Source organism: Tachyglossus aculeatus, chromosome 23 (genome assembly GCF_015852505.1).
Source record: "Tachyglossus aculeatus isolate mTacAcu1 chromosome 23, mTacAcu1.pri, whole genome shotgun sequence".
In the NCBI taxonomy this organism is placed as follows: Eukaryota; Metazoa; Chordata; class Mammalia; order Monotremata; family Tachyglossidae; genus Tachyglossus; species Tachyglossus aculeatus.
In genome coordinates, this window is record NC_052088.1 from 8323433 (window position 1) to 8346697 (window position 23265).

General features: G+C 44.1%; 1 protein-coding gene across 1 annotated transcript in view; it reads left to right on the forward strand.

Annotated features, from left to right (window-relative positions):
* ACOXL (acyl-CoA oxidase like) overlaps positions 1–23265 on the forward strand; it is a 271420-nt gene that overhangs the window by 189531 nt on the left and 58624 nt on the right. Inside the window, exon 14 of the mRNA XM_038765552.1 lies at positions 9217–9328. Within this exon, the coding sequence (XP_038621480.1) occupies positions 9217–9328 (112 nt within the window). The remainder of the gene's footprint in view (positions 1–9216; positions 9329–23265) is intronic.

A 23265-nucleotide genomic window follows, 5' to 3' on the forward strand; every position in this document is an offset into this window, starting at 1 on the left:
CGCTGCTTCTCCATGGGACAGGGACTGTGTCCAACCTGATTAGCTTGTATCTACCCCAACTTTTAGTACAGTGCCTGGCACATAGAAAGCACTGAACACATACTGTTAAAAAAATTCCGGACTCTGCCACTTGTCAGTCAATCAATCAGTTCTATTTATTGAATGCTTACCGTGTGTAGAGCACTGCACTGAACCTTTGGGAGAGTTGGTAGACACACTCCCTGCCTCGCTCAGTGACCTCGGCCAAGTCAATTCACGTGGCTCAGTGGAGAGAGCCAGGGCTTGGGAGTCAGAGGTCATGGGTTCTAATTCCGGCTCTGCTACTTGTCTGCTGTGTAACTTTGGGCAAGTCACTTCTCTGTGCCTCAATTCCCTCATCTGTAAAATGGGGATTAAGACTGTGAACCCCCCGTGGGACAACCTGATCACCTTGTAACCTCTCCAGCTCTTAGAAGAGTGCTTTGCAAAGAGTAAATGCTTAACAGTGCTCTGCACACAGTAAGCGCTCAATCAATCAATCAATCATATTTATTGAGCGCTTACTGTGTGCAGAGCACTGTACTAAGTGCTTGGGAAGTACAAGTTGGCAACATATAGAGTCGGTCCCTACCCAACAGTGGGCTCACAGTCTAGAAGGGGAAGACAGAGAACAAAACAAAACATATTAACAAAGTAAAATAAATAGAATAGATATGTACAAGTAAAATAAATAAATAGAGTAATAAATATGTACAAACATATACATATGTACAGGTGCTGTGGGGAAGGGAAGGAGGTAAGGCGGGAGGGGGAGAGGAAGGAGGGGGCTCAGTCTGGGAAGGCCTCCTGGAGTAGGTGAGCTCTCAGTAGGGCCTTGAAGGGAGGAAGAGAGCTAATAAATACGATTGAATGAATGAATGAATAAATGCCATCATCATCATCATTATTATTATTCTCTGGATCTCTGTAAAATGGGGATTCAATTTCTATTCTCCCTTCTCTTTGGACTGTGAGCCCCATGTGGAACAGGAACTATCTCCAACCTAATCATCTTGTGTCTACCACGGTGCTTGGCGAATAGGATGCACTTAATTTTTTTTAGCTTAATAATTGCATGTACACATAATAATAATAATAATAATAATAATGGCATTTATTAAGTGCTTACTATGTGCAAAGCACTGTTCTAAGTGCTGGAACAGTCTATCTTTAAGCTTGTTTTGTTGTATGGTATTCTTCCAAGCACTTAGGACAGCACTCAGCACACAGTGGTGCTCAATACATAGCATCGATGATGTTGATCTGTTAGGAGTATACACCGTTAAGCAAGCTCCAGAGATAGAATTGTGCAGAGTCAGCATAGCATCAGTAGAAGAAGAAAGTCGGAGCCTTAGTCATTTGTAGAATCATTCAATGTTAACCAAAAAAGTTGTCTGCTATTTAATACATGTAATTTTTTCTTTTTATGGTATTTGTTAAGCACTTACTGTGTGCCAGGCACTGTACTAAGCACTGGGGCAGGTCCAACCTAATCTGGTTGGAGACAGTCCCTGTCCCGCATGGGATTTACAGACTTCATCCCCATTTCGAAATTCAAACTCTGTGTCCAATCTGTACTTACCTAGTTCTCAAACTGTCCTTCAGAGACTCAGCCCATTCTACAGTGGCAGAATTGGGATTAGAACTCAAGTCCTTCTGAATCCCAGGCCCATGTCACTGAACTGTACTTTCCAAGTGCTTAGTACACTGCTGTGCACACAGTAAGCGCTCAATAAATACGATTGAATGAATGAATGAATGACTGCTCTACCTACTTCTCATTCATTCATTCATTCAATCGTATTTATTGAGCACTTACTGTGTGCAGAGTACTGTACTAAGCGCTTGGGAAGTACAATTTGGCAACATATAGAGACGGTCCCTACCCAACAGCGGGCTCACAGTCTAGAAGGGGGGAGATAGACAACAAAACAAAACATATTAACAAAATAAAATAAATAGAATAAATATGTACTTCATGACTGTAATGTGTAATGACTGGTTTGATTATCAGTGAAGACAAATAAAATGGTGCCGGAAAAGTGTTGGAAATAGGAAAGAGACTGGTGAGTGAGAAGCAGCATGGAAAGAGCACGGGCTTGGGAGTCAGAGGACGCGGGTTCTAATCCCTCTCTGCCAATTGCTTGCTGGCTGACCTTGGACAAGTCACTTGACTTCTCTGTGCCTCAGTTACCTCATCTGTAAAATGGGGATGAAGACTGTGAGCCCCATGTGGGATAGAGACTGGGTCCAACCCGATTAGCTTGTACCTGCTCCGGTGCTTTGTACAATGTAAGTCACATAGGTTCTCTGCGCCTTAGTTTTCCTGTTCTTCCTCCTACTTGAACTGTGAGCCCTGTGTAGGACAGGGACTGTGTCCAAATTTGTTCCGACGATTTTGACACCTGTCTACATGTTTTGTTTTGTTGTCTGTCTCCCCCTTCTAGACCGTGAGCCCGTTGGTGGGTAGGGACCGTCTCTATATGTTACCGACTTGTACTTCCCAAGCGCTTAGTACAGTGCTCTGCACACAGTAAGCGCTCAATAAATACAATTGAATGAATGAATGCTCTACCTGCTTCTCATGACTGTAATGTGTAGTGACTGGTTTGATTATCAGTGAAGACAAATAAAATGGTGCTGTAAAAGTGTTGGAAATAGGAGACTGGTGAGTGAGAAGCATCATGGAAAGAGCACGGGTTCTAATCCCTCTCTGCCAATTGCTTGCTGGCTGAACTTGGACAAGTCACTTGACTTCTCTGTGCCTCAGTTACCTCATCTGTAAAATGGGGATGAAGACTGTGAGACCCATGTGGGATAGAGATTGGGTCCAATCCGATTAGCTTGTACCTGCCCCAGTGCTTTGTACAATGTAAGTCACGTAGGTTCTCTGCGCCTTAGCTTTCCTGTTCTTCCTCCTACTTGAACTGTGAGCCCTGTGTAGGTCAGGGACTGTGTCCAAATTTGTTCTGACGATTTTGACACCTGTCTACATGTTTTGTTTTGTTATGTCTCCCCCTTCTAGACTGTGAGTCCGTTGTTGTGTAGGGACTGTCTCTATATGTTACTGACTTGTACTTCCCAAGCACTTAGTACAGTGCTCTGCACACAGTAAGCGCTCAATAAATACGATTGAATGAATGAATGAATGAATGTGAGCCCGTTGTTGGGTAGGGGCCGTCTCTATATGTTACCGACTTGTACTTCCCAAGCGCTTAGTACAGTGCTGTGCACACAGTAAGCGCTCAATAAATACAATTGAATGAATGAGTGAAATTCACCTGTGTCTACCCTAGCACTTAGAACAGTGTTTGACACATAGTAAGCGCCTAACAAATACCATAAAAAAATCAATCCATTAATCATATTTATTGAACCCTTACTGTGCATACAGCACTGTACTAAGCACTTAGGTGAGTATACTATTACAGAATTGGTAGATATATTCCCTGCCTCCAATGAGTTTATGGTCTAGAAGGGGAGACAGGTATTAATATAAATAAATAAATTATGGAGATGTACCTAAGGGCTGTGGGGCTGAGGGATGGATGATTAAAAGGTGTAAATCGAAGTGCAAGGGTGATGCAGAAGAAGCATGCTGAAGAAGCAGTGTAGCTTAGTGGATAGAGCACGGGCTTGGGAGCCAGAAGGTCATGGGTTCTAATCCCTGCTCCGCCACTTGTCTGCTGTGTGATCTTGGGTAAGCCACTTTACTTCTCTGGGTGTCAGTTCCCTCATCTGTAAAATGGGGATTAAGACTGTGAGCCCCACGTGGGACAGGGACTATGCCCATCCCTATTTGCTTGTATCCACCCCAGTGCTTAGAACAGTGCCTGGCACATAGTAAGTGCTTAAGTACCGAAATTATTATTATTATGCAGAAGGGAGAGGGAGAAGAGGAAATTAGGGTTTCATAGGGGAAAGCCTCTTGGAGATGTTCCTTCAATCAGACTTTGAAGGTGGGAGGAATGATCATCTGTCAGATATGAAGAGGGAGGATGAGCCAGAGGCAGGATGTGGGCAAGAGGTCGGAGGTGAGATAGACGAGATTGAGATAAAGTGAGTAGGTTGGCATTAGAAGAGCAAAGTTTGCGGGCTGCATTGTTGTAGGAAATCAGGAAAGTAAGGGAGGAGGGGGCAAGGTGATTGAGTACTTTAAAGCTGTTGGTGAAGAGCTTCTGTTTGATGCAGGGGTGGATAAGCAACCACTGGAGGTTCTTGAGGAGTGGGGAAATGTGGCCTGAACATTTTTGTGGAAAAACGATTCAGGCAGCTGAGTGAGATATGGACTAGAGTGAGGAGAGACAGGGGGCTGGGAGGTCAGCGAGGAGGCTGATGCAGTCTTCAAGGCAGGGTAGGATAAGTGCTTGGATTAACAAGGTAGCAGGTTGGATGGAGAAGAAAGGGCAGTTTTAGTGATGTCGTGAAGGGTAAACCAACAGGATTTGGTGACAGGTTGAATACGTGAGTTGAATGAGAGTGATGAGTCAAGGATAACGCCAAGGTTACGGGCTTGTGAGACAGGAAGGATGGCAGTGCCGTCTACAGTGACGGGAAAGTCGGGGGAGGACAGGGTTTGGGTGGGAAGGTAAGGAGTTTTTTTTTTTGGACATGTCAAGTTTGAGGAGTCGGTGGAACATCCAAGTAGAGATGTCCTGAATTCGGGAGGCGATGCGAGCCTGCAGAGAAAGAGAGGGATCAAGGTTGGAGATGTAGATTTGGGAATCACCGGCATATAGAGGTGGTAGTCAAAGCCATGTGAGTGAATGAGTTCTCCAAGGGAGTGGGTGTAGATGGAGAATAGAAGGGGACCCAGAACTGAACCTTGAGGGACCCCCAACGCCCATGAAAGAGACTGAAAATGGGCGTCCAGAGAGATAGGAGGGGAACCAGGAAAGGACAGGGTTGGATAATGTTTCCAGAAGGGAGAAAATGTTTGTAGTTTAATTATGGAACAACTAAAAGCGATCAAATATTTTAATATGGATTGTAAATATTCATTACCAGAGAAGTTTTATACAGGAGTTTGACTTGATCCTAAATGCCCTTAAATTAAATCTAGATGAGAACCCTACAGTTACAATAATCTAAAGCACTGTAGGAATATATTTAAAGGCTTTGATCTCCCAGCCTTAAAGGACTTGTACTTCCCAAGCGCTTAGTACAGTGCTCTGCACACGGTAAGCGCTCAATAAATACGATTGAATGAATGAATGAATGACTAACAGTAATCAATCAATGCTATTTACTGAGCACTTACTGTGTGCAGAGCACCGTACTAACTGCTTGGGAGAGCACAAAACAACAGAATTTGTAGACACTTCCTTGCCCACAAAATCCAGAGATTTCAGGGTTATTTATTCAATCGTATTTAACGCCAACCTGTGTCCAACCTGATTCACTTGTATCTATGCCAGAGCTGAGAACCAGGTTGGACACAGTCCCTGACCCACAAGGGGCTCACACTCTAAATAGGAGGGAGTAGGATTCAATCCGCATTTTAATTCTATTTCTTCTGACGATTTTGACACCCGTCTACATGTTTTGTTTTGTTGCCTGTCTCCCCCTTCTAGACTGTGAGCCTGTTGGGTAGGGACCATCTCTATATGTTGTCGACTTGTACTTCCCAAGCGCTTAGTACGGTGCTCTGCACACAGTAAGTGCTCAATAAATACAATTGAATGAATGAATGAATTTTACAGATGGTGTAATTGAGGCACAGAGAAGTGAAGTGACTCATCCAAGGTCACCCAGCAGATATGTGGCAGAGCTGGAATTAGAACCCAGATTCCCCAACTCCCAAGCCCATGCTCTTTCCATTAGGGAATGCCACTTCTCTAAGTAGGAGGGGAAAAGCTGATTGAGAGCCTTAAATCTATTATATGGAATTTCATTTTGATGCAGAGATGGATGGGCAGTCACTGGAGGTTTTTGAGGAGTGGGGAGATTTGCGCATAACTTTTTTTTTTATAAGGAAATTGATCTAGGCAACAGAATCCCAAACCAGGAGGTGCTGTGCAAAGCCAACAATGCAAAGCAACAGAAGGATAGAACAGGTTAATAAAATGTGTTTGACTCTTGATTGAGAATAACTGTGAAATTATACTTAGAGAAGCCACATAGCTTAATGGAAAGACCACAGACCTGAAAGTCAGAGGACCTGGCTTTTAATCCCGATTTGGCTGCTTGTCTGTTGTGACCTTGGGCAAATAATAATAATAATAATAATAATAATAATAATAATAATAATAATAATTTTGGTATTGGTTAAGCACTTACAATGTGCAAAGCACTGTTCTACACACTGGGGAGGTTACAAGGTGATCAGGTTGTCCCACGTGGGGCTCACAGTATTAATCCCCATTTTACAGATGAGGTAACTGATCACTTCACTTCTCTGTGCCTCCGTTCCCTCAACTACAAAATGGGGATTCAATCCCTGTTCTCCCTCCTACTTAGACTGTGAGCCCCACGTGGGACCTGCTTAGCTTGTATCTACCCCAGCGCTTAGTACAGTGCTTGACCCATAGTAAGCACTTCACAAATACCATTTAATCCTCTCCCTGCTTAAAATAAATGATTCCATCTATCTTCATGCAAGGGGACGCTTACTATTTTACTATTACTCCCTATTTGGCCTAGTGTAAAAATACTCAGCAAAGCAACTTCCTCAATCATTTTTGAGGAATGACTTACTGATCCTGAATCAGTCCAAATAATAATAATTGTGGTATTTGTTAAGTGCTTACTATGTGCCAGACACCGTACAAATCAATCAATCAATCGTATTTATTGTACTGTACTAAGCGCTTGGGAAGTCCAAGTTGGCAACATATAGAGACAGTCCCTACCCAACAGTGGGCTTACAGTCTAAAAGGGGGCTCTAAGCGCTGGGGTGGATACAAGCAAAGCAGGTTGGACAAAGTCCCTGTCCCGCATGAGGCTCACAGTCTTAATCTCCATTTTACAGCTGAGGTAACCGAGGCCCAGAGAAGCAGTGACTTGCCCAAGGCCACAAAGCAGCCAAGTGGCTGAGCCAGGATTAGAACCCATTTCCTTCTGGATTCCCATTCCTGTGCTCTAGCCATTACACCATGCTGCCTCCTCTACTGACCCAGTGAATGAATGGGGCAAGTCACTTAACTTCTCTGAGCCTCAGTTACCTCATCTGTAAAATGGGGATTAAGACTGTGAGCCCCACGTGGCACAACTTGATCACCTTGTATCCCCCCCAGCGCTTAGAACAGTGCTCTGCACATAGTAAGCACTTAACAAATGCAATCATTATTATTATAAATCATGACATCATCATCAGTGATTCTATCAATGATAATAATGATTACAAGGAAGAAGGCTAATAATGTTAGGAATGATACTTTTTAAGCGCTTACTAGGTGTCAAGCACTGGTCTAAGAGCTGGGGTAGATACAAGCTAATTCAATCATTCATTCATTCAATCATATTTATTGAGCGCTTACTGTGTGTAGAGCATCTGACATTTCCTCAGCAGGACGGCTTCTTCTCCTGGGGCTCCTTCAGATAGGATTCCCAGCGTCGGAACTGCACTGAATGAAAAGGACGCTGTTTCGGGTGATGCAGAGGAATCAGCGTGGTCTAATGGAGCCAGAAGGTCGTGGATTCTAATCCCAGCTCCACCACTTATCTGCTGTGTGACTTTGGGCAAGTCACTTCGCTTCTCTGGGCCTCAGTTACGTCATCTGTAAAATGGGGATTGAGATTGTGAGCCCCCTCATGGGATGGGGACTGTGTCCAACATGACAGCACCTGTATATGTGTTTGTACAGACTTATTACTCTATTTATTTTACTTGTACATATTTACTATTCTATTTATTCTGTTAATAGTGTGCATCTAGCTTTATTTTTATTTATTCTGATGACCTGACACCTGTCCACGTGTTTTGTTTTGTTGTCTGTCTCCCCCTTCTAGACTATGAGCCTGTTGTTGGGTAGGGACCATCTCTATATGTCGCCAACTTGGACTTCCCAAGCGCTTAGTACAGTGCTGTACACGCAGTAAGCACTCAATAAATACGATTGAATGAATGAATGAATGATTAGGTTGTATCTACCCCAGCTCTTAGAACAGTGCTTGACACCTAGTAAGCTCTTAAAAAGTATCATTCCTAACATTATTAGCCTTCTTCCTTGTCATCATTATTATCATTGATAGAATCACTGATGATGATGTCATGATTAATAATAATAATAATAATAATGATGGCATTTGTTAAGTGCTTACTATGTGCAGAGCACTGTTCTAAGCGCTGGGGGGGATACAAGGTGATCAAGTTGTCCCACGTGGGGCTCACAGTCTTAATCCCCATTTTACAGATGAGGTAACTGAGGCTCTGAGAAGTTAAGTGACTTGGCCCAGGTCACACAGCAGATATGTGGCGGAGTCAGGATTCAAACCCATGACCTCCGACTCCAAAGCCCGTGCTCTTTCCACTGAGCCATGCTGCTTCTCAAATACGATTTATACGATTGAATGAATGAATGAATGTGGCCAGATAAATGTTTTAAATACTACTAATCATCATCATCATCATCAATCGTATTTATTGAGCACTTACTATGTGCAGAGCACTGTACTAAGCGCTTGGGAAGTACAAATAAGGTACTAATAAAAATAACGGTATTCATCAAGTGCTTACTTTATGCCAAGCACTGTACTAAGCGCTGGGGCAGATGCGAGATAATCAGGGTGGACACAATCCATGTCCCACATGGGGCTCCCAGCCTAAGTAGGAAGGAGGACAGGTATTATTAAATCTCCATTTTACAGCGGAGGGAACAAAGAAGTGAAATTATATGACCAAGATCATCCAGCAGGTATGTGGTGGAGCCAGGATTAGACACAAGCTTCTGAATGCTCTTTCCACTTTGTGGGGTAGAGAAGAGAAAGAGAGAGAGAAAGAGAGAGAGAGAGAGAGGACTGTAAAGAATTTATCTTTATGCTATTCTTAAAGATCCTTTAAGAAGGAAATGACTTCATTCCCTTTTGCTATTCCTGTCCCATGTCCAGTAAGTATCCCACTATCAGAAAACTCTTCTTTAAATCTCTGAAACTTTCAACGCAAAACTCTCTTCCTGCAATTTAAGACCATTTCCTCTTGCTGAAATCTGCCAGGGTGTAAAAGTAATAAATAACACCTTCTGTGCATTTTTCCTTTAGTTTTCTGGCATTTAACCTGGACACAATTGGTAATCTGACCTTTCTGCTGAAAGCAGTGTGTTTCCGGGAAAGGGTTCTTCAACGTGGTTTGGCAGCCCGGATTTACTACAAGGTAAAGACATCAATCCATTATTTGCTACCGTTTTCCTCTCGACTAAGTTTCTTGATAGTGGAATATTCTACCAAGGAACAGTAAAGAACCAGGTGGTAATTTATTGTGGAAGAATCAATTATTTGGACATTTTCAATACTTCTCCACTTCTGCATTCATGTCGTCCATAGAATTCTGGTACAATTTGTTTATGCACTCTGTTCATTAACCAATTGTATTTATTGAATGCTTACCGTGTGGAGAAGATAGCACGGCTTAATGGGTAGAGTATGGACCTGGGAATCAGAAGGACCTGGGTCCTTATGTGGGCTTTGCCACTTGTCTGCTGTGTGGCCTTGGACCAGTCATTTCACTTCTCTAGGCCTCAGTTACCTTATCTGTAAAATGGGGATTAAGATTCTGAGCCCCACGTGGGACAGGGACTGTGTCCAACCCAATTTGCTTGTATCCACCCCAGTGCTTAGTACAGTGCCTGGCACATAGTAAGCACTTAACAAATACCACAATTATTATCATTATTTTATTATTATTATTATTATTACTAAGCTCTTGGGAGCGTACACTTAGACATTTCTTTATCCAACTATCCTTGCTGTGGGCAGAGAATGTGTCTACTGACTCAGTTTATATTGTCTTCTCCCAAGCGCTTAATACAGTGCTCTGCTCAATAAATATGATTGATTACCCATTTTAATGGTATTTGTTAAGTGCTGACTGTGTGTCAGTTAATCAATCAGTGGTATTTATTCGTTCATTCATTCAATCATTCAATCATATTTATTGAGCACTTACTGTATGCAAAGCACTCGGGAGAGTACAATATAACACTTAAGAGACACATTCCCTGCCTGCAAGACATTTATAGTCTAGAGATGAGCTTGCAGTCTAGATTTACTGAGCGCTTACTGTGTGAAGAACACTGTACTAAGCTCTTGGGAGAGGATAATATAACAGAATTAGCAGTCACGTTCCTTGTTCATGCCAAGCTTACAGTCTAGAGGGGGAGACACTGTCCTAAGCGCTAGGGTTGGTGCAAGTTAATTTGTTAACTACCCGTCGTTCCCTTCTCTCTTCATCCCCATCCGTCAGTGATTTTGTATCTGTCTCTCTCATTAGACTGAAAGCTCCTGAGCTTGTGTGCCTTTATTCATTCTTTCACTCCTTCATTCAATCCTGTTTATTGAGCGCTTACTGTGTGCCGAGCACTGTACTAAACTCTTGGGAGAATACAAGCACAGCAATAAACAGACACATTTCCCGCCACCATGAGTTTACAGTCAGTTTACAGTTTACAGAAGGGGGGAAGCCCACTTCAATAGAAATAAGTAAATGAAGTTATAAATTTATAAATAAATGAATAAATAGAAATAAATGAATGACAGCTACGGACATCGGTGTTGTGGGGCTGGGAGCGGGGACGAACAAAGGGAGCAAGTCAGAGCGACACAGAAGTGTGTGGGAGAAGAGGAAAGGTTTACCGCTGTTACATTTCTCCAAGCGCTTAGTACAGCTCTCTGCGTGCAGTAGGCTCTTAGCAAATGCTATTGATGGAGTCAGAAGCTCGGGGATTCTGGTAAACCACCAGGGTGTCAAGTAGCTTGCCAATTTTGTCTCTTTGAGGTTGTGAACTCTCCTTTTGAGTTGAACAGGTCTGTTCAACTTGCCTTCTAAAGAGTCTGTGAAGGTTTTAATGAATACCACTCGTTGAGAGTGATTGAGATGAAGGGCCAGAATTGTCCCTTGGGGCCTGATTTTGAACTCCCTGAAAGTCAGTGACTGTGTCTTAATTCCCACATGTGTATTCCTAATAAATAATAATAATAATGGCATTTATTAAGCGCTTACTCTGTGCAAAGCACTGTTCTAAGTGCTGAGGAGGTTACAAGGTGATCAGGTTGTTCCACGGGGGGCTCACTATTACTATTACTACTACTTGTATAACTATTACCACAACTACTACTACTAGAGAGTAAACACTCAATAAATGCGATTGACTAAAGAGGGGAGGCAAGGAAGTCAACAGGAAGGCTTCCCCAACTAAGGCCTCATTTCCCCTCCTTCCGTTCCCTTATTTCTTTCTTTTTAATATCTCTGAAAGCATAGTTGTTAAATTATTTCTGTGTGCTAGACACTAAGCGCTGGGCTAGGTCCCACATGGGGTGTGCTGTCTAAATCCCCATTTTACAGATGAGGGAACTGAGGCCCAGAGAAGCGAAGTGACTTGCTTCACACAGCAGACAAGCGGCAGAGTCAGGATTAGAACCCAGGTCCTCTGATTCCTAAAGCCCATATTCTTTCCATGTCTATCGCCTATCCATTTGGATGCGTATCTTTTAAGTACCTTTTATTTACCCCACCCTCAGCTCCACAGCACTTACATCCTTATATTCTGCCACTTCCCCTTTCTAGAAGTTATTTTTATGTGTGTCTTCTCTAGACTATAAGCTTCTTGTGGTTAAGAGAACGGACCTACCAACTCTGTTATATTGTACTCTCCCAAGCCCAGTCCTCTGCATACAGTAAACACTTTTTATGGTAGATGTTAAGCACTTACTATGTGACGGTCACTATCCTAAGCACTGGGGCGAATGCAAGCACATCAGATTGGACACAGTCCCCGTCCCCCATGGGGCTCACAGTCTTAATCCCCATTTTACAGATGAGGTAGCGGAGGCACAGAGAAGTGAAGTGACTTGCCCAAGGTCACACAGCGGATAAGTGGAGGAACAGGGATTAGAACCCAGGCACTTCTGACTCATTCATTCATTCATTCAATCGTATTTATTGAGCGCTTACTGTGTGCAGAGCACTGTACTAAGCGCTTGGGAAGTACAAGTCGGCAACATAGAAAGATGGTCCCTACCCGACAGCGGGCTCACAGTCTAGAAGGGGGAGACAGACAACAAGACAAAACATATTAACAAAATAAAATAAATAGAATAAATATGTACAAATGAAATAAATTAATAGAATAATATAATTACTGTGTGCAAATCAATCAATCAATCGTATTTACTGAGTGCTTACTGTGTGCAGAGCACTGCACTAAGCGCTTGGGAAGTACAAGTTGGCAACATAGAGAGACGGTCCCTACTCAACAACAGGCTCACAGTCTAGAAGGGGGACACAGACAATAAAACAAAACATGTGGACGGGGGTCAAGTCATTAGAATAAATAGAAATAAAGCTAGATGCACATCATTAACAAAATAGAGTAGTAAAATGTGTACAAGTAAAATAGAGTAATAAATCTGTACAAACATATACAGGTGCTGTGGGGAGGGGAAGGAGGTAGGGTGGGGGTGGTTGGGGAGGAGGAGAGGACTTGTTAAGTACTTACTATGTGTCAAGCACTTGGGACTCCCGGTCCCAAGCTCTAACCACTAGGCCATGCTCCTTCTCTCGCTTGATAAATACCATCGATTGACTGATCGAAAGACTCCTTGCACACCTCCCACCCCCTAAACCCCCCAGCCACAGGAAAGCTTCCTAACTCAGCAACACTTAGATATTCAGTTTAGCTTTTTCACTTACAAATACCCAAGGCGCTCACGTCTCCCGCTAGCAGAGAGACTGAATGTGATCTGGAGACATCCTCTTTTGAAGAATTCTAATTTCTACTATTTATTTGTCTAATTCTGTGTCTCACTGGCCATAGCCATAGGTAATTTCCTTAGCCAGAGGGCAAGAATTTAACCGTCAAGTAGAAAGTGGCGTCTGCTGCCCCTGCTTTTCCCTAAATGCTGTTTATTTTCAGAATTGCAGGCTGCTGAGTCATTATGTCGTTGTCATCAGTTGTTAATGTAATACCGGCACTAAGCTTAAGACTAATAAAAGGAACTTTATAGGCCTAGACAGTTTCTAACGGTCAAAATCAAAGACAATGTGGAGACTATTTCATGTAGAAAACAACTGTTTCAGCCTCATCACTGCCTCCCTTCCTTCTTCCTCTCCCCACTTTAGTTTACACTACATGCTGATTTCTCATTTTATGTGTCTGCTGACTCAAATTTTCCATATTGCTCTTAGTGCATTAAAAACCCTCATTAAGCATCCAGAAGTAGTGACATTTTCTCCCTATGATTGTAAACATTTTCTGCTCAGAGACTCAAATGTGTACTTTTCTTGGAAAGCTAAATTTTCAGAAGTTTAAAATCTCTGTCCTACTTGGTCCTGGGATCCTCTGTCAAAGATATTTCGATTTATAGCCCAATGGTGTAACTGCTCAAGGGTTACTGCAGAGCTTAAACCTTTTCTGGTACCTAAATTCCAAGAATTTGGTCCCCTGGATTCTCAAGTGACTTTTAAAAATCACATTTGTTAAGCACTTACTATCTGTTAAGCACAGTTCTAAGCGCTAGAGTAGATGAAAGTTAATCAGGTCGGACACAGTCCCTGTCCCACATAATAATAATAATAATAATAATAATAATGGTGATGGTATTTGTTAAGCGCTTACTATGTGCAAAGCACTGTTCTAAGCGCTGGGGAGGCTACAAGGTGATCAGGTTGTCCCACAGGGGGTGCACAGTCAATCCTCATTTTACAGGTGGGTAACTGAGGCCCAGGAAGTGAAGTGACTTGCCCAAAGTCACACAGCTGACAATTGGCGGAGCCAGAATTTGAACCCATGACCATTGACTCCAAAGCCCATGCTGTTTCTACTGAGCCACGCTGTTCTGGGGCTCACAATCCAAGTAGGAGGGAGAACAGGGATTGTATCCCTATATATCAGTTGAGGAAATTGAGGCACTGAGAAGTGACTTACCCAAGGTGACACAGCAAGAAATTGGCTGAGCCGGGATTAGAACCCAGGTCCTCTGATTCTCAGGCCTGGGCTTTTTCCACTGGTGCCACACCGCTTCTTTGGGAAGATGTAAGAAGGTGAGAGGGTTAAGGTCAGGGTTAGAAGATCTGCCTGAAAAGACATGTCTTTTCCTCCTCTTCCTTGATCACCCATAGTACAGTCAGTCAGACGTAGTTATTGAGCCCTTACTGTGTGCAGAGTGCTGTATTCATTCATTCATTCATTCAATCGTATTTATTGAGCGCTTACTGTGTGCAGAGCACTGTACTGAGAGCTTGGGAAGTACAAGTCAGCAATGTATAGAGACGGTCCCTACCCAACAAAGGGCTCACAGTCTATAAGGGAGAGACAGACAACAAAACAAAACATGTTAGACAAGTGTCAAGTCGTCAGAACAAATACAGATAAAGCTAGATGCACGTTATTTACAAAATAAATAGAATAGTAAATATGTACAAATTAAAATAAATAGAGTAATAAATCTATACAAACATATAGAGAAGCGCTGTGGGGAGGGGAAGGAGGTAGGGACGGGGAGGATGGGGAGGAGAAGAGGAAAAAGGGGGCTCAGTCTGGGAAGGCCTCTTGGAGGAGGTGAGCTCTCAGTAGGGCTTTGAAGGGAGGAAGAGAGCTAGTTTGGTGGATGTGTGGAGGGAGGGCATTCCAGGCCAGGGGGAGGACGTGGGCCGGGGGTCATAGGCGGGACAGGCGAGAACGAGGTACAGTGAGGAGGTTAGCGGCAGAGGAGCGGAGGGTGCGGGCTGGGCTGGAGAAGGAAAGTGCAATACGACAATATAACAGATTCATCCCCTCTCCACAACAAGCTTTCAGTCTAGAGGGGGAGACAGACATTAATATAAATAAATAAATTACGGATATGTGCAGAAGTGATGTGGGGCTAGGAAGGGTTTCTCTGCCCCACCCTGGGGTTTGAAGAGGGCTGTTTAAAGGGGCCCAAAGACTCCTTTACACCTCCACATCAAACAGAAGCTCCTTACCATTGGCTTTAAATCACTTTGCCCCCTCCTACCTCACCCAGCCTGCACACTCTAGTCCTCTAATGCTAACCTTCTCACTGTACCTCGTCTATCTCGCCGCCAACCTCTCTCCCACGTCCCGCCTCTGGCCTGGAGTGCCCTCCCTCCTCAGATCCGACAGACAATTAATCTTCCCTCTTCAAAGTCTTTCTAAAGGTACAACTCCTCCAAGAGGCCTTCCCTGAGTAGGCTCTCTTTTCCTTCTCTTCCACTCCCTCCTGCATCACTGTGACTTGCTTCCTTTATTCATCCCCTCTCCCAGCCCCACAGCACTTATATACATATCTGTCACTGATTTATTTATATTCATGTCTGTCTCCCCTTCTCAACTGTAAACTGTTGGTAAAGGAATGTGACTCCTTAACTTGTACTCTCCTAAGTGCTTAGTACAGTGCTCTGCATACAGTGAGCGCCCAGTAAATATGATTGACTAATTCTCCCTCTCCATTTGACTTGAGAAAGCTTTGGCATTTAGATTGTTTTGAAAACGCAGGCAGAATTTAAGCCCTCCTCCAGAACCAAACCCCCTCGAGGTCCCAGGCTGATTTCCGATGGCTGAAAGACATTTCCTGAGTTACTTAGAGGTGTGCCTGATTGTCTGAATCATTTGTGTGGTCTTCGGGCCTGTGGCTTGCCGCGAGGCCAGTAAGTAGGGAGTGTCTGATAGTCTGTAGGTTTCAGTGGACAATGGGAGGGCAGGAGGTCACTCAGAATCAAAATCAAGTGAGATATTCCAGGATCTAAGAACTGAATTATTTCGTGGTGGGCTCATGGAGAAAAGGGCTGGGGAGAAGGCTTGGAACAACAAAAAAAAGGTCCCAGGCCCCCATTCAAAGCCTTACTGAAGCCTCATCTCCTCCAAGGGGTCTTCCTTGGCTAAGCCCTCATTTCCTCTGGTCCCACTCCCTTCCCCATCATCCTGATTTGCTCCCTTTATTCACCCCTCCCTCAGCCCCTTGAAACATGTCCATATCCGTAATTATATTGATTCATATTAATGTCTGTCTCCCCCGCTAGACGGTAATCAATCAATCAATCAATCAATCAATCGTATTTATTGAGTGCTTACGGTGTGCAGAGCACTGTACTAAGCGCTTGGGAAGTACAAGTTGGCAACATATAGAGGCAGTCCCTACCCAACAGTGGGCTCACAGTCTAAAAGAGTGGGCTCACAGTCTAAGTTCGTTAAGTAAGTTCGGTAAGTTCGTTGTGCCAGGGATTATGTCTACCAACTCGGTTGTACTGTAACTCTCCCCAGGGCTTAGTCTAGTGCTCTGCACACAGTAAGTGCTCAATAAATAGATCGATCGATTGATTGATTGAGAAAGGGCCTGGAAACGAACATGGAGGAAAAAATGGTCCAATGCACTCCTTCAAAGCCCTGTTGAAGCCACACCTCCTCCAAGAGACCTTCCCCGACTAAACCGTCACTTCCTCTTCTCCCACTCCCTTCTGTTTGGCCCTTGCACTTGGATTTGGATTTGCACTTAACTCCTCTGTGCCTCAGTTACCTCATCTGTAAAATGGGGGTTAAGGCTGTGAGCCCCACGTAGGACAACCTGATCACCTTGTAACCTTCAGTGCTTAGAACAGTACTTTGCACTGTTAATGGCTTAATAAATGCCATTATTTTTATTATTATTTGCTCCTTTTATTCACACCTCCCTCAGTTTCACAACACTTATATACGTATCCGTAATTTGTTTATTTATATTAATGTCTGTCTCCCCCTCTAGACTGTAGGCTTGTTGTGGAAGGGAACATGTCTACCAAGACTGTTACATCATACCCTCCCAAGCACTTAATACAGAGCTCTGCACACAGTAAAAGCTCAATAAATACGATTGTTGGATGCTCCTTTTGTTATAGTGCATTAAGACTTCTGTTGAACTCTCTCAAGCACTTAGCACAGTGCTTTGCATTCAGTAGGCACTCAATAAATACCTCCGATGATAAAGGTGAAGATGATTCCAGCTCTGTCACTTGTCTGCTGTGTTACACTGGGCAAGTCACTTCTCTGTTCCTCAGTTGCCTCTTCTGTAAAATGGGAGTTAAATACTACTCTCTCCAACTTAGACTGTGAGGCCCATGTGGGGAAGGAACTGTGGCCAACCTGATTATTCGTATAATAATAATGATGGCATTTATTAAGCGCTTACTATATGCAAAGCACTGTTCTAAGCGCTGGGGAGGTTACAAGGTGATCAGGTTGTCCCACGGGGGGCTCACAGTCTTCATCCCCATTTTCCAGATGAGGTAACTGAAGCACAGAGAAGTTAAGTGACTTGCCCAAAGTCACACAGCTGACAACTGGCGGAGCTGGGATTTGAACCCATGACCTCTGACTCCAAAGTCCGGGCTCTTTCCACTGAGCCACGCTGCTTCTCTATCTATCCCAGTGCTTAGTACAGTGCTGGGCACATAATAAGCGCTTGACAAAATACCTTTAAAAAGGGGAGGGGTCCATTCTGTCACAGGCAGGCAAGGGGTCAAAGAGGATGAATACAGTGAGAGTCCATCAGAGTTGAAAAGGAAGAGGTCATTGGAGACTGTAGGTTCCATGGACTGAATCAATCATTCAATCAGTGCTATTTATTGAGCGCTTAGTGTATGCAGAGCACTGTACTAAGCAGCCTGGGCAAGTCACTTCACTTCTCTGGGCCTCAGTTACCTCATCTGTAAACTGGGGATTAAGACTGTGAGTCCCAAGTAGGACAACCTCATCACCTTGTATCCTCCCCAGCGCTTAGAACAGTGCTTTGCACATAGTAAGCGCTTAACAAATGCTATTATTATTATTATTATTATTATTATTATTACAAGAGAAGCCGCATTGGCTCAGTGGAAAGAGCCTGGGCTTTGGAGTCAAAGGTCGTGGGTTCAAATCCTGGCTCTGCCACTTGTCAGCTGTGTGACTTTGGGCAAATCACTTCACTTCTCTGGGCCTCGGTTACGTCATCTGTAAAATGGGAATGAAGACTGTAAAATGGGAATGAAGACTGTGAGCCCCCTTGGGACAACTTGATCACCTTGTAACCTCCCCAGCGCTTAGAACAGTGCTTTGCACATAGTAAGCACATACTAAATGCCATTATTATTATTATTATTGTTATTATTATTATACAACAGAGTTGGTAAGTCATGTATCTTTCCCACAACAAGCTTAAGATGGTAAGGGGAAACCGGATTGTGGTGGATCCAAAAGGGAGCTGGAGGAGAGGCAGCGGAAGCAACAGGTGTGTGCAATCTCTTTGAGGGATTTGGAAAGAGCCAGGGCCTGAGCGTCGGACAGATCTGGGTTCTAATTCTGCCTCTGCCAGTTGTCTTCTGTGTGACAAGTCACTTCCCTGCTCTGTTGCCTCAGTTACCATATCCATAAAATGGGGATGAAGTCCGTGAGCCCCCCCCCATGTGGGACAGGGACTGTGTCCAACTTGATTAGCTTGTATCCACCGCATCTGCTGCAGTTGCGTGAGAAGCAGTATGGTGCAGCAGATAGAGCCTGGGCCCGGGAGTCAGAAGGTCATGAGTTCTAATCCCGGCTCAGCCACTTTGTCTGCTGTGTGACCTTGGACAGGTCACTTCACTTCTCTGGGCTTCAGTTACCTCATCTGTAAAATGGGGATCGAGACTATGAGCCCCACATGGGACAGGGACTGTGGCCAACCTGATTTGCTTCTATCAACCCCAGCGCTTAGTACAATGCCTGGCACATAAAAAGCGTTTAGCAAATACCATCATTATTATCGTTATCTACCATAAATTGATTTGCAAAGGGAAGAACATCACCATTATGGGCAGAGCGTGCTTACTCCCCTCTCAACGAGAGATACTTCAGCTTCCTGGACCGGGCGGAAGCCAGCGATAATACCGACGAGGGTACAGAGAATCGCTTTTGGGGTCTTTAAAGGTCATTAGGGTTCGCGTTCGGGGAAATCCCAAGAAACAGACTGCAGTGGAACAGGTTGCCATTACTCTGAATTTGAATACATTTTTCTTGTTTTTTGGTTAGGAGTTCCTGAGCTCTCTGTATGTGTTTGCCCTTTGCAAAATTTTCCACAACTGAAGCCCCCTTTCGTCGCTGACAACCACCCTCCGGCGACTTCATCTCTCACCGCCTTCCCTTCTTGCTCTTTTTTTTTTAATGGTATTTGTTAAGCGCTCACTATGTTCCAGGCACCGTACCGGGCACTGGGTAGCTACAGGCTAATCTGGTTTAGACACAGTCCATCTCACACCTGGGACTCGCGGTCTTAATCCCCATTTTCCAGACGAGGGAACTGAGGCCCAGAGAAGTGAAGTGATATGCAGAGAAGCAGCTTGGCTCAGTGGAAAAGAGCCCGGGCTTTGGAGTCAGAGGTCATGGGTTCAAATCCCGGCCCCGCCCATTGTCAGCTGTGTGACTTTGGGCAAGTCACTTCTCTGGGCCTCAGTTACCCCCTCTGTAAAATGGGGATGAAGACTGTGAGCCCCACGGGGGACAACCTGATCACCTTGTATACTCCCCAGCGCTTAGAACAGGGCTTTGCACATAGTAAGCGCTTAACAAATGCCAAAATTATTATTATTATTATTATATGCCCAAGGTCACAGAGCAGGCAACTGGCAGAGTCAGGATTAGAACCCAGGTCCTTCCGACACCCAGGCCTGTGCTGTAATCCGGCTCTCTTTCCCCAGTGTCTCCAGCTTTGTTGCTCCCAAGCCTCTCTTCGTGGGGCTGGGAAGCGGGGACGAATAAAGGGAGCAAACCAAGGTGACGCAGAAGGGAGTGGGAGAAGAGGAAAGGAGGGCTTAGTCAGGGAAGGCTTCTTGGAGGAGATGGGCCTTCAACAAGGCTTTGTGGGGGGCGTTTGTGTGTGCGTTTTTGCGTGCGTGCACGTGTCATTTCCTCCCATATTTCCTGCTGAGGGTAGGGCTGAGAAGAGCTACCCTCCATACATGATCGGAGCAGTCTGTCCTCACAAGCAGCTAGAGAGGGTTCCTGAACCCCCGAAGGCAGTCGGTGAGACCACATGTGGCTTCTAGTGGCAACAGCCAATCAATCAATCAATCAATTGAATTTATTGAGCGCTTCCTGTATACGGAGTACTGTACTGAGCGCTTGGGAGAGTATTGAGACTGTGACCCCCACATGGGACAGGGACTGTTTCCAACCCTGAGAAGCAGCCTGGCTTAGTGGAAAGAGCCCGGGCTTGGGAGTCAGAGGTCATGGGTTCTAATCCCGGCTCTGCCACTTGTCAGCTGTGTGGCTTTGGGTGAGTCATTTAATTTCTCTGTGCTTCAGTTACCTCATCTGTAAAATGGGGATTAAGACTGTGAGCCCCACGTGGGACAACCTGATAACCTTGTATTTTCCCCAGTGCTTAGAACAGTGCTTGGCACATAGTAAGCGCTTAACAAATACCATCATTCAATTCAATCATTCAACCCAATTTGTTTGTAACAATCCCAGCGCTTAGTATAGTGCCTGGCACATAGTTAAGTGCTTAACAAATACCATCATCATTATTATTATTATTACAAAGTAGCAGAGCTGGAAGACACATTCCCTGACTACAAGTATCTACTCCAGTGCTTAGTACAGTGCCTGGAACATTCATTCAATCATTCATTCATTCATTCAATCTTATTTATTGAACACTTAGTGTGTGCAGAGCACTGTACTGAGTGCTTGGGAGAGTACAATATAAGAATAAACAGATACATTCCCTGCCTGCAATGAGCTTACAGTCTAGGTGGGGAAAGAGGCATTACTATAAATAAATAAATGACAGATATGTATATAAGTGCCATGGGGCTGGGAGGGGAGATGAGTAAAGGGAGCAAGTCAGGGAGATGCTGAGTGGAGTGGGCAAAGAGGAACAAAAACAAAAAATGAGTTTACAGTTTAGAGGGGAGGACAGATAATATAATAAATAAATTACAGATATACATTAGTGCTGTGGGGCTGACGGGGGTGAATAAAGGGGGCAAATCAGGGTGACAAAGGAGGGGGCGAGAGAAGAGGAAAGGGGGCTTAGTCAGGGAAGGCCTCTTGGAGGAGGTAGGCCTTTAATAAGACTTTGAGGCGGGGAGAGAGTGATCGTCTGTCAGATGTGAAAAGGGAGGGTGTTCCAGGCTAGGGACAGGACGTGGGTGAGAGGTCGGTGGCGAGATAAATGAGATGGAGGCCCAGTGAGAAGTTTGGTATTAGAGGAGCCAAGTGTGTGGGCTGAGTTGTAGCAGAAGAGTAGTAAGGTGAGATAGGAGGTGGGCAAGGGGATTGACTGCTTTAAAGCTGATGGTGAAGAGTTTCTGTTCGATGTGGAGGTGGTTGGGCAACCACGGGAGATTCTTGGGGAGTGGGGACACATCCTCCTGGTGATCAGTTTCTCGTAATCAGCCTGGAAAAATCACATCTCCAAGAGGCCTTCCTTGTTGCCTGTGTGCTTTATTGTGCATCCCTTAAGCACTTTGATAATCTCCTCCAGACTCACAGGATTTATGTACATATTCTTACACACTACCATTTCCCCTCTCTCTCATTTCTTTTAATGTCTGTCTACCTGCCCTTAGACTGCAAGCTCCTTGTGGGCTGGAATCACATCTACCACCTCTATGCTTCCAAGCACATGGTACAGCACTCTCCACACAGTAAGCACATAATAATAATAATAATAATAATAATAATAATAATAATAATAATAATAATGTCATTTATTAAGCGCTTACTATATTCTTACACTCTACCATTTCCCCTCTCTCTCATTTCTTTTAACGTCTGTCTACCTGCCCTTAGACTGCAAGCTCCTTGTGGGCTGGAATCACATCTACCGCCTCTATTGTATATTTCCAAGCACATGGTACAGCCCTCTCCAAACAGTAAGTGCTTAATAATGATGATAATAATAATAATAATAATAATAATAATAATGGCATTTATTAAGCGCTTACTATATTCTTACACTCTACCATTTCCCCTCTCTCTCATTTCTTTTAACGTCTGTCTACCTGCCCTTAGACTGCAAGCTCCTTGTGGGCTGGAATCACATCTACTGCCTCTATTGTATGTTTCCAAGCACATAGTACAGCAGTCTCCACACAGTAAGCGCTCAATAATGATAATAATAATAATAATAATAATAATAATAATAATAATAATAATAATAATGTCATTTATTAAGCACTTACTATATTCTTACACTCTACCATTTCCCCTCTCTCTCATTTCTTTTAACATCTGTCTACCCGACCTTAGACTGCAAGCTCCTTGTGGGCCAGAATCACATCTACCGCTTCTATTGTATGTTTCCAAGCACATGGTACAGCACTCTCCACACAGTAAGTGAATAATAATAATAATAATAATAATGATAATAATAATAATAATAATAATAATGGCATTTATTAAGTGCTTACTATATTCTTACACTCTACCATTTCCCCTCTCTCTCATTTCTTTTAACATCTGTCTACCCGCCCGTAGACTGCAAGCTCCTTGTTGGCTGGAATCATATCTACCACCTCTATTGTATCATCATCATCATCATCATCAATCGTATTTATTGAGTGCTTACTATGTGCAGAGCACTGTACTAAGCGCTTGGGAAGTACAAATTGGCAACATATAGAGACAGTCCCTACCCAACAGTGGGCTCACAGTCTAAAAGGGGGAGACAGAGAACAAAACCAAACATACTAACAAAATAAAATAAATAGAATAGATATGTACAAGTAAAATAAATAAATAAATAAATAGAGTAATAAATATGTACAAACATATATACATATATACAGGTGCTGTGGGGAAGGGAAGGAGGTAAGATGGGGGAATGGAGAGGGGGACGAGGGGGAGAGGAAGGAAGGGGCTCAGTCTGGGAAGGCCTCCTGGAGGAGGTGAGCTCTCTGCAGGGCCTTGAAGGGAGGAAGAGAGCTAGCTTGGCGGATGGGCAGAGGGAGGGCATTCCAGGCCCAGGGGATGACGTGGGCCGGGGGTCGATGGTGGGACAGGCAAGAACGAGGTACGGGGAGGAGATCAGCGGTGGAGGAGCGGAGGGTGCGGACTGGGCTGTAGAAGGAGAGAAGGGAGGTGAGGTAGGAGGGGGCGAGGTGAT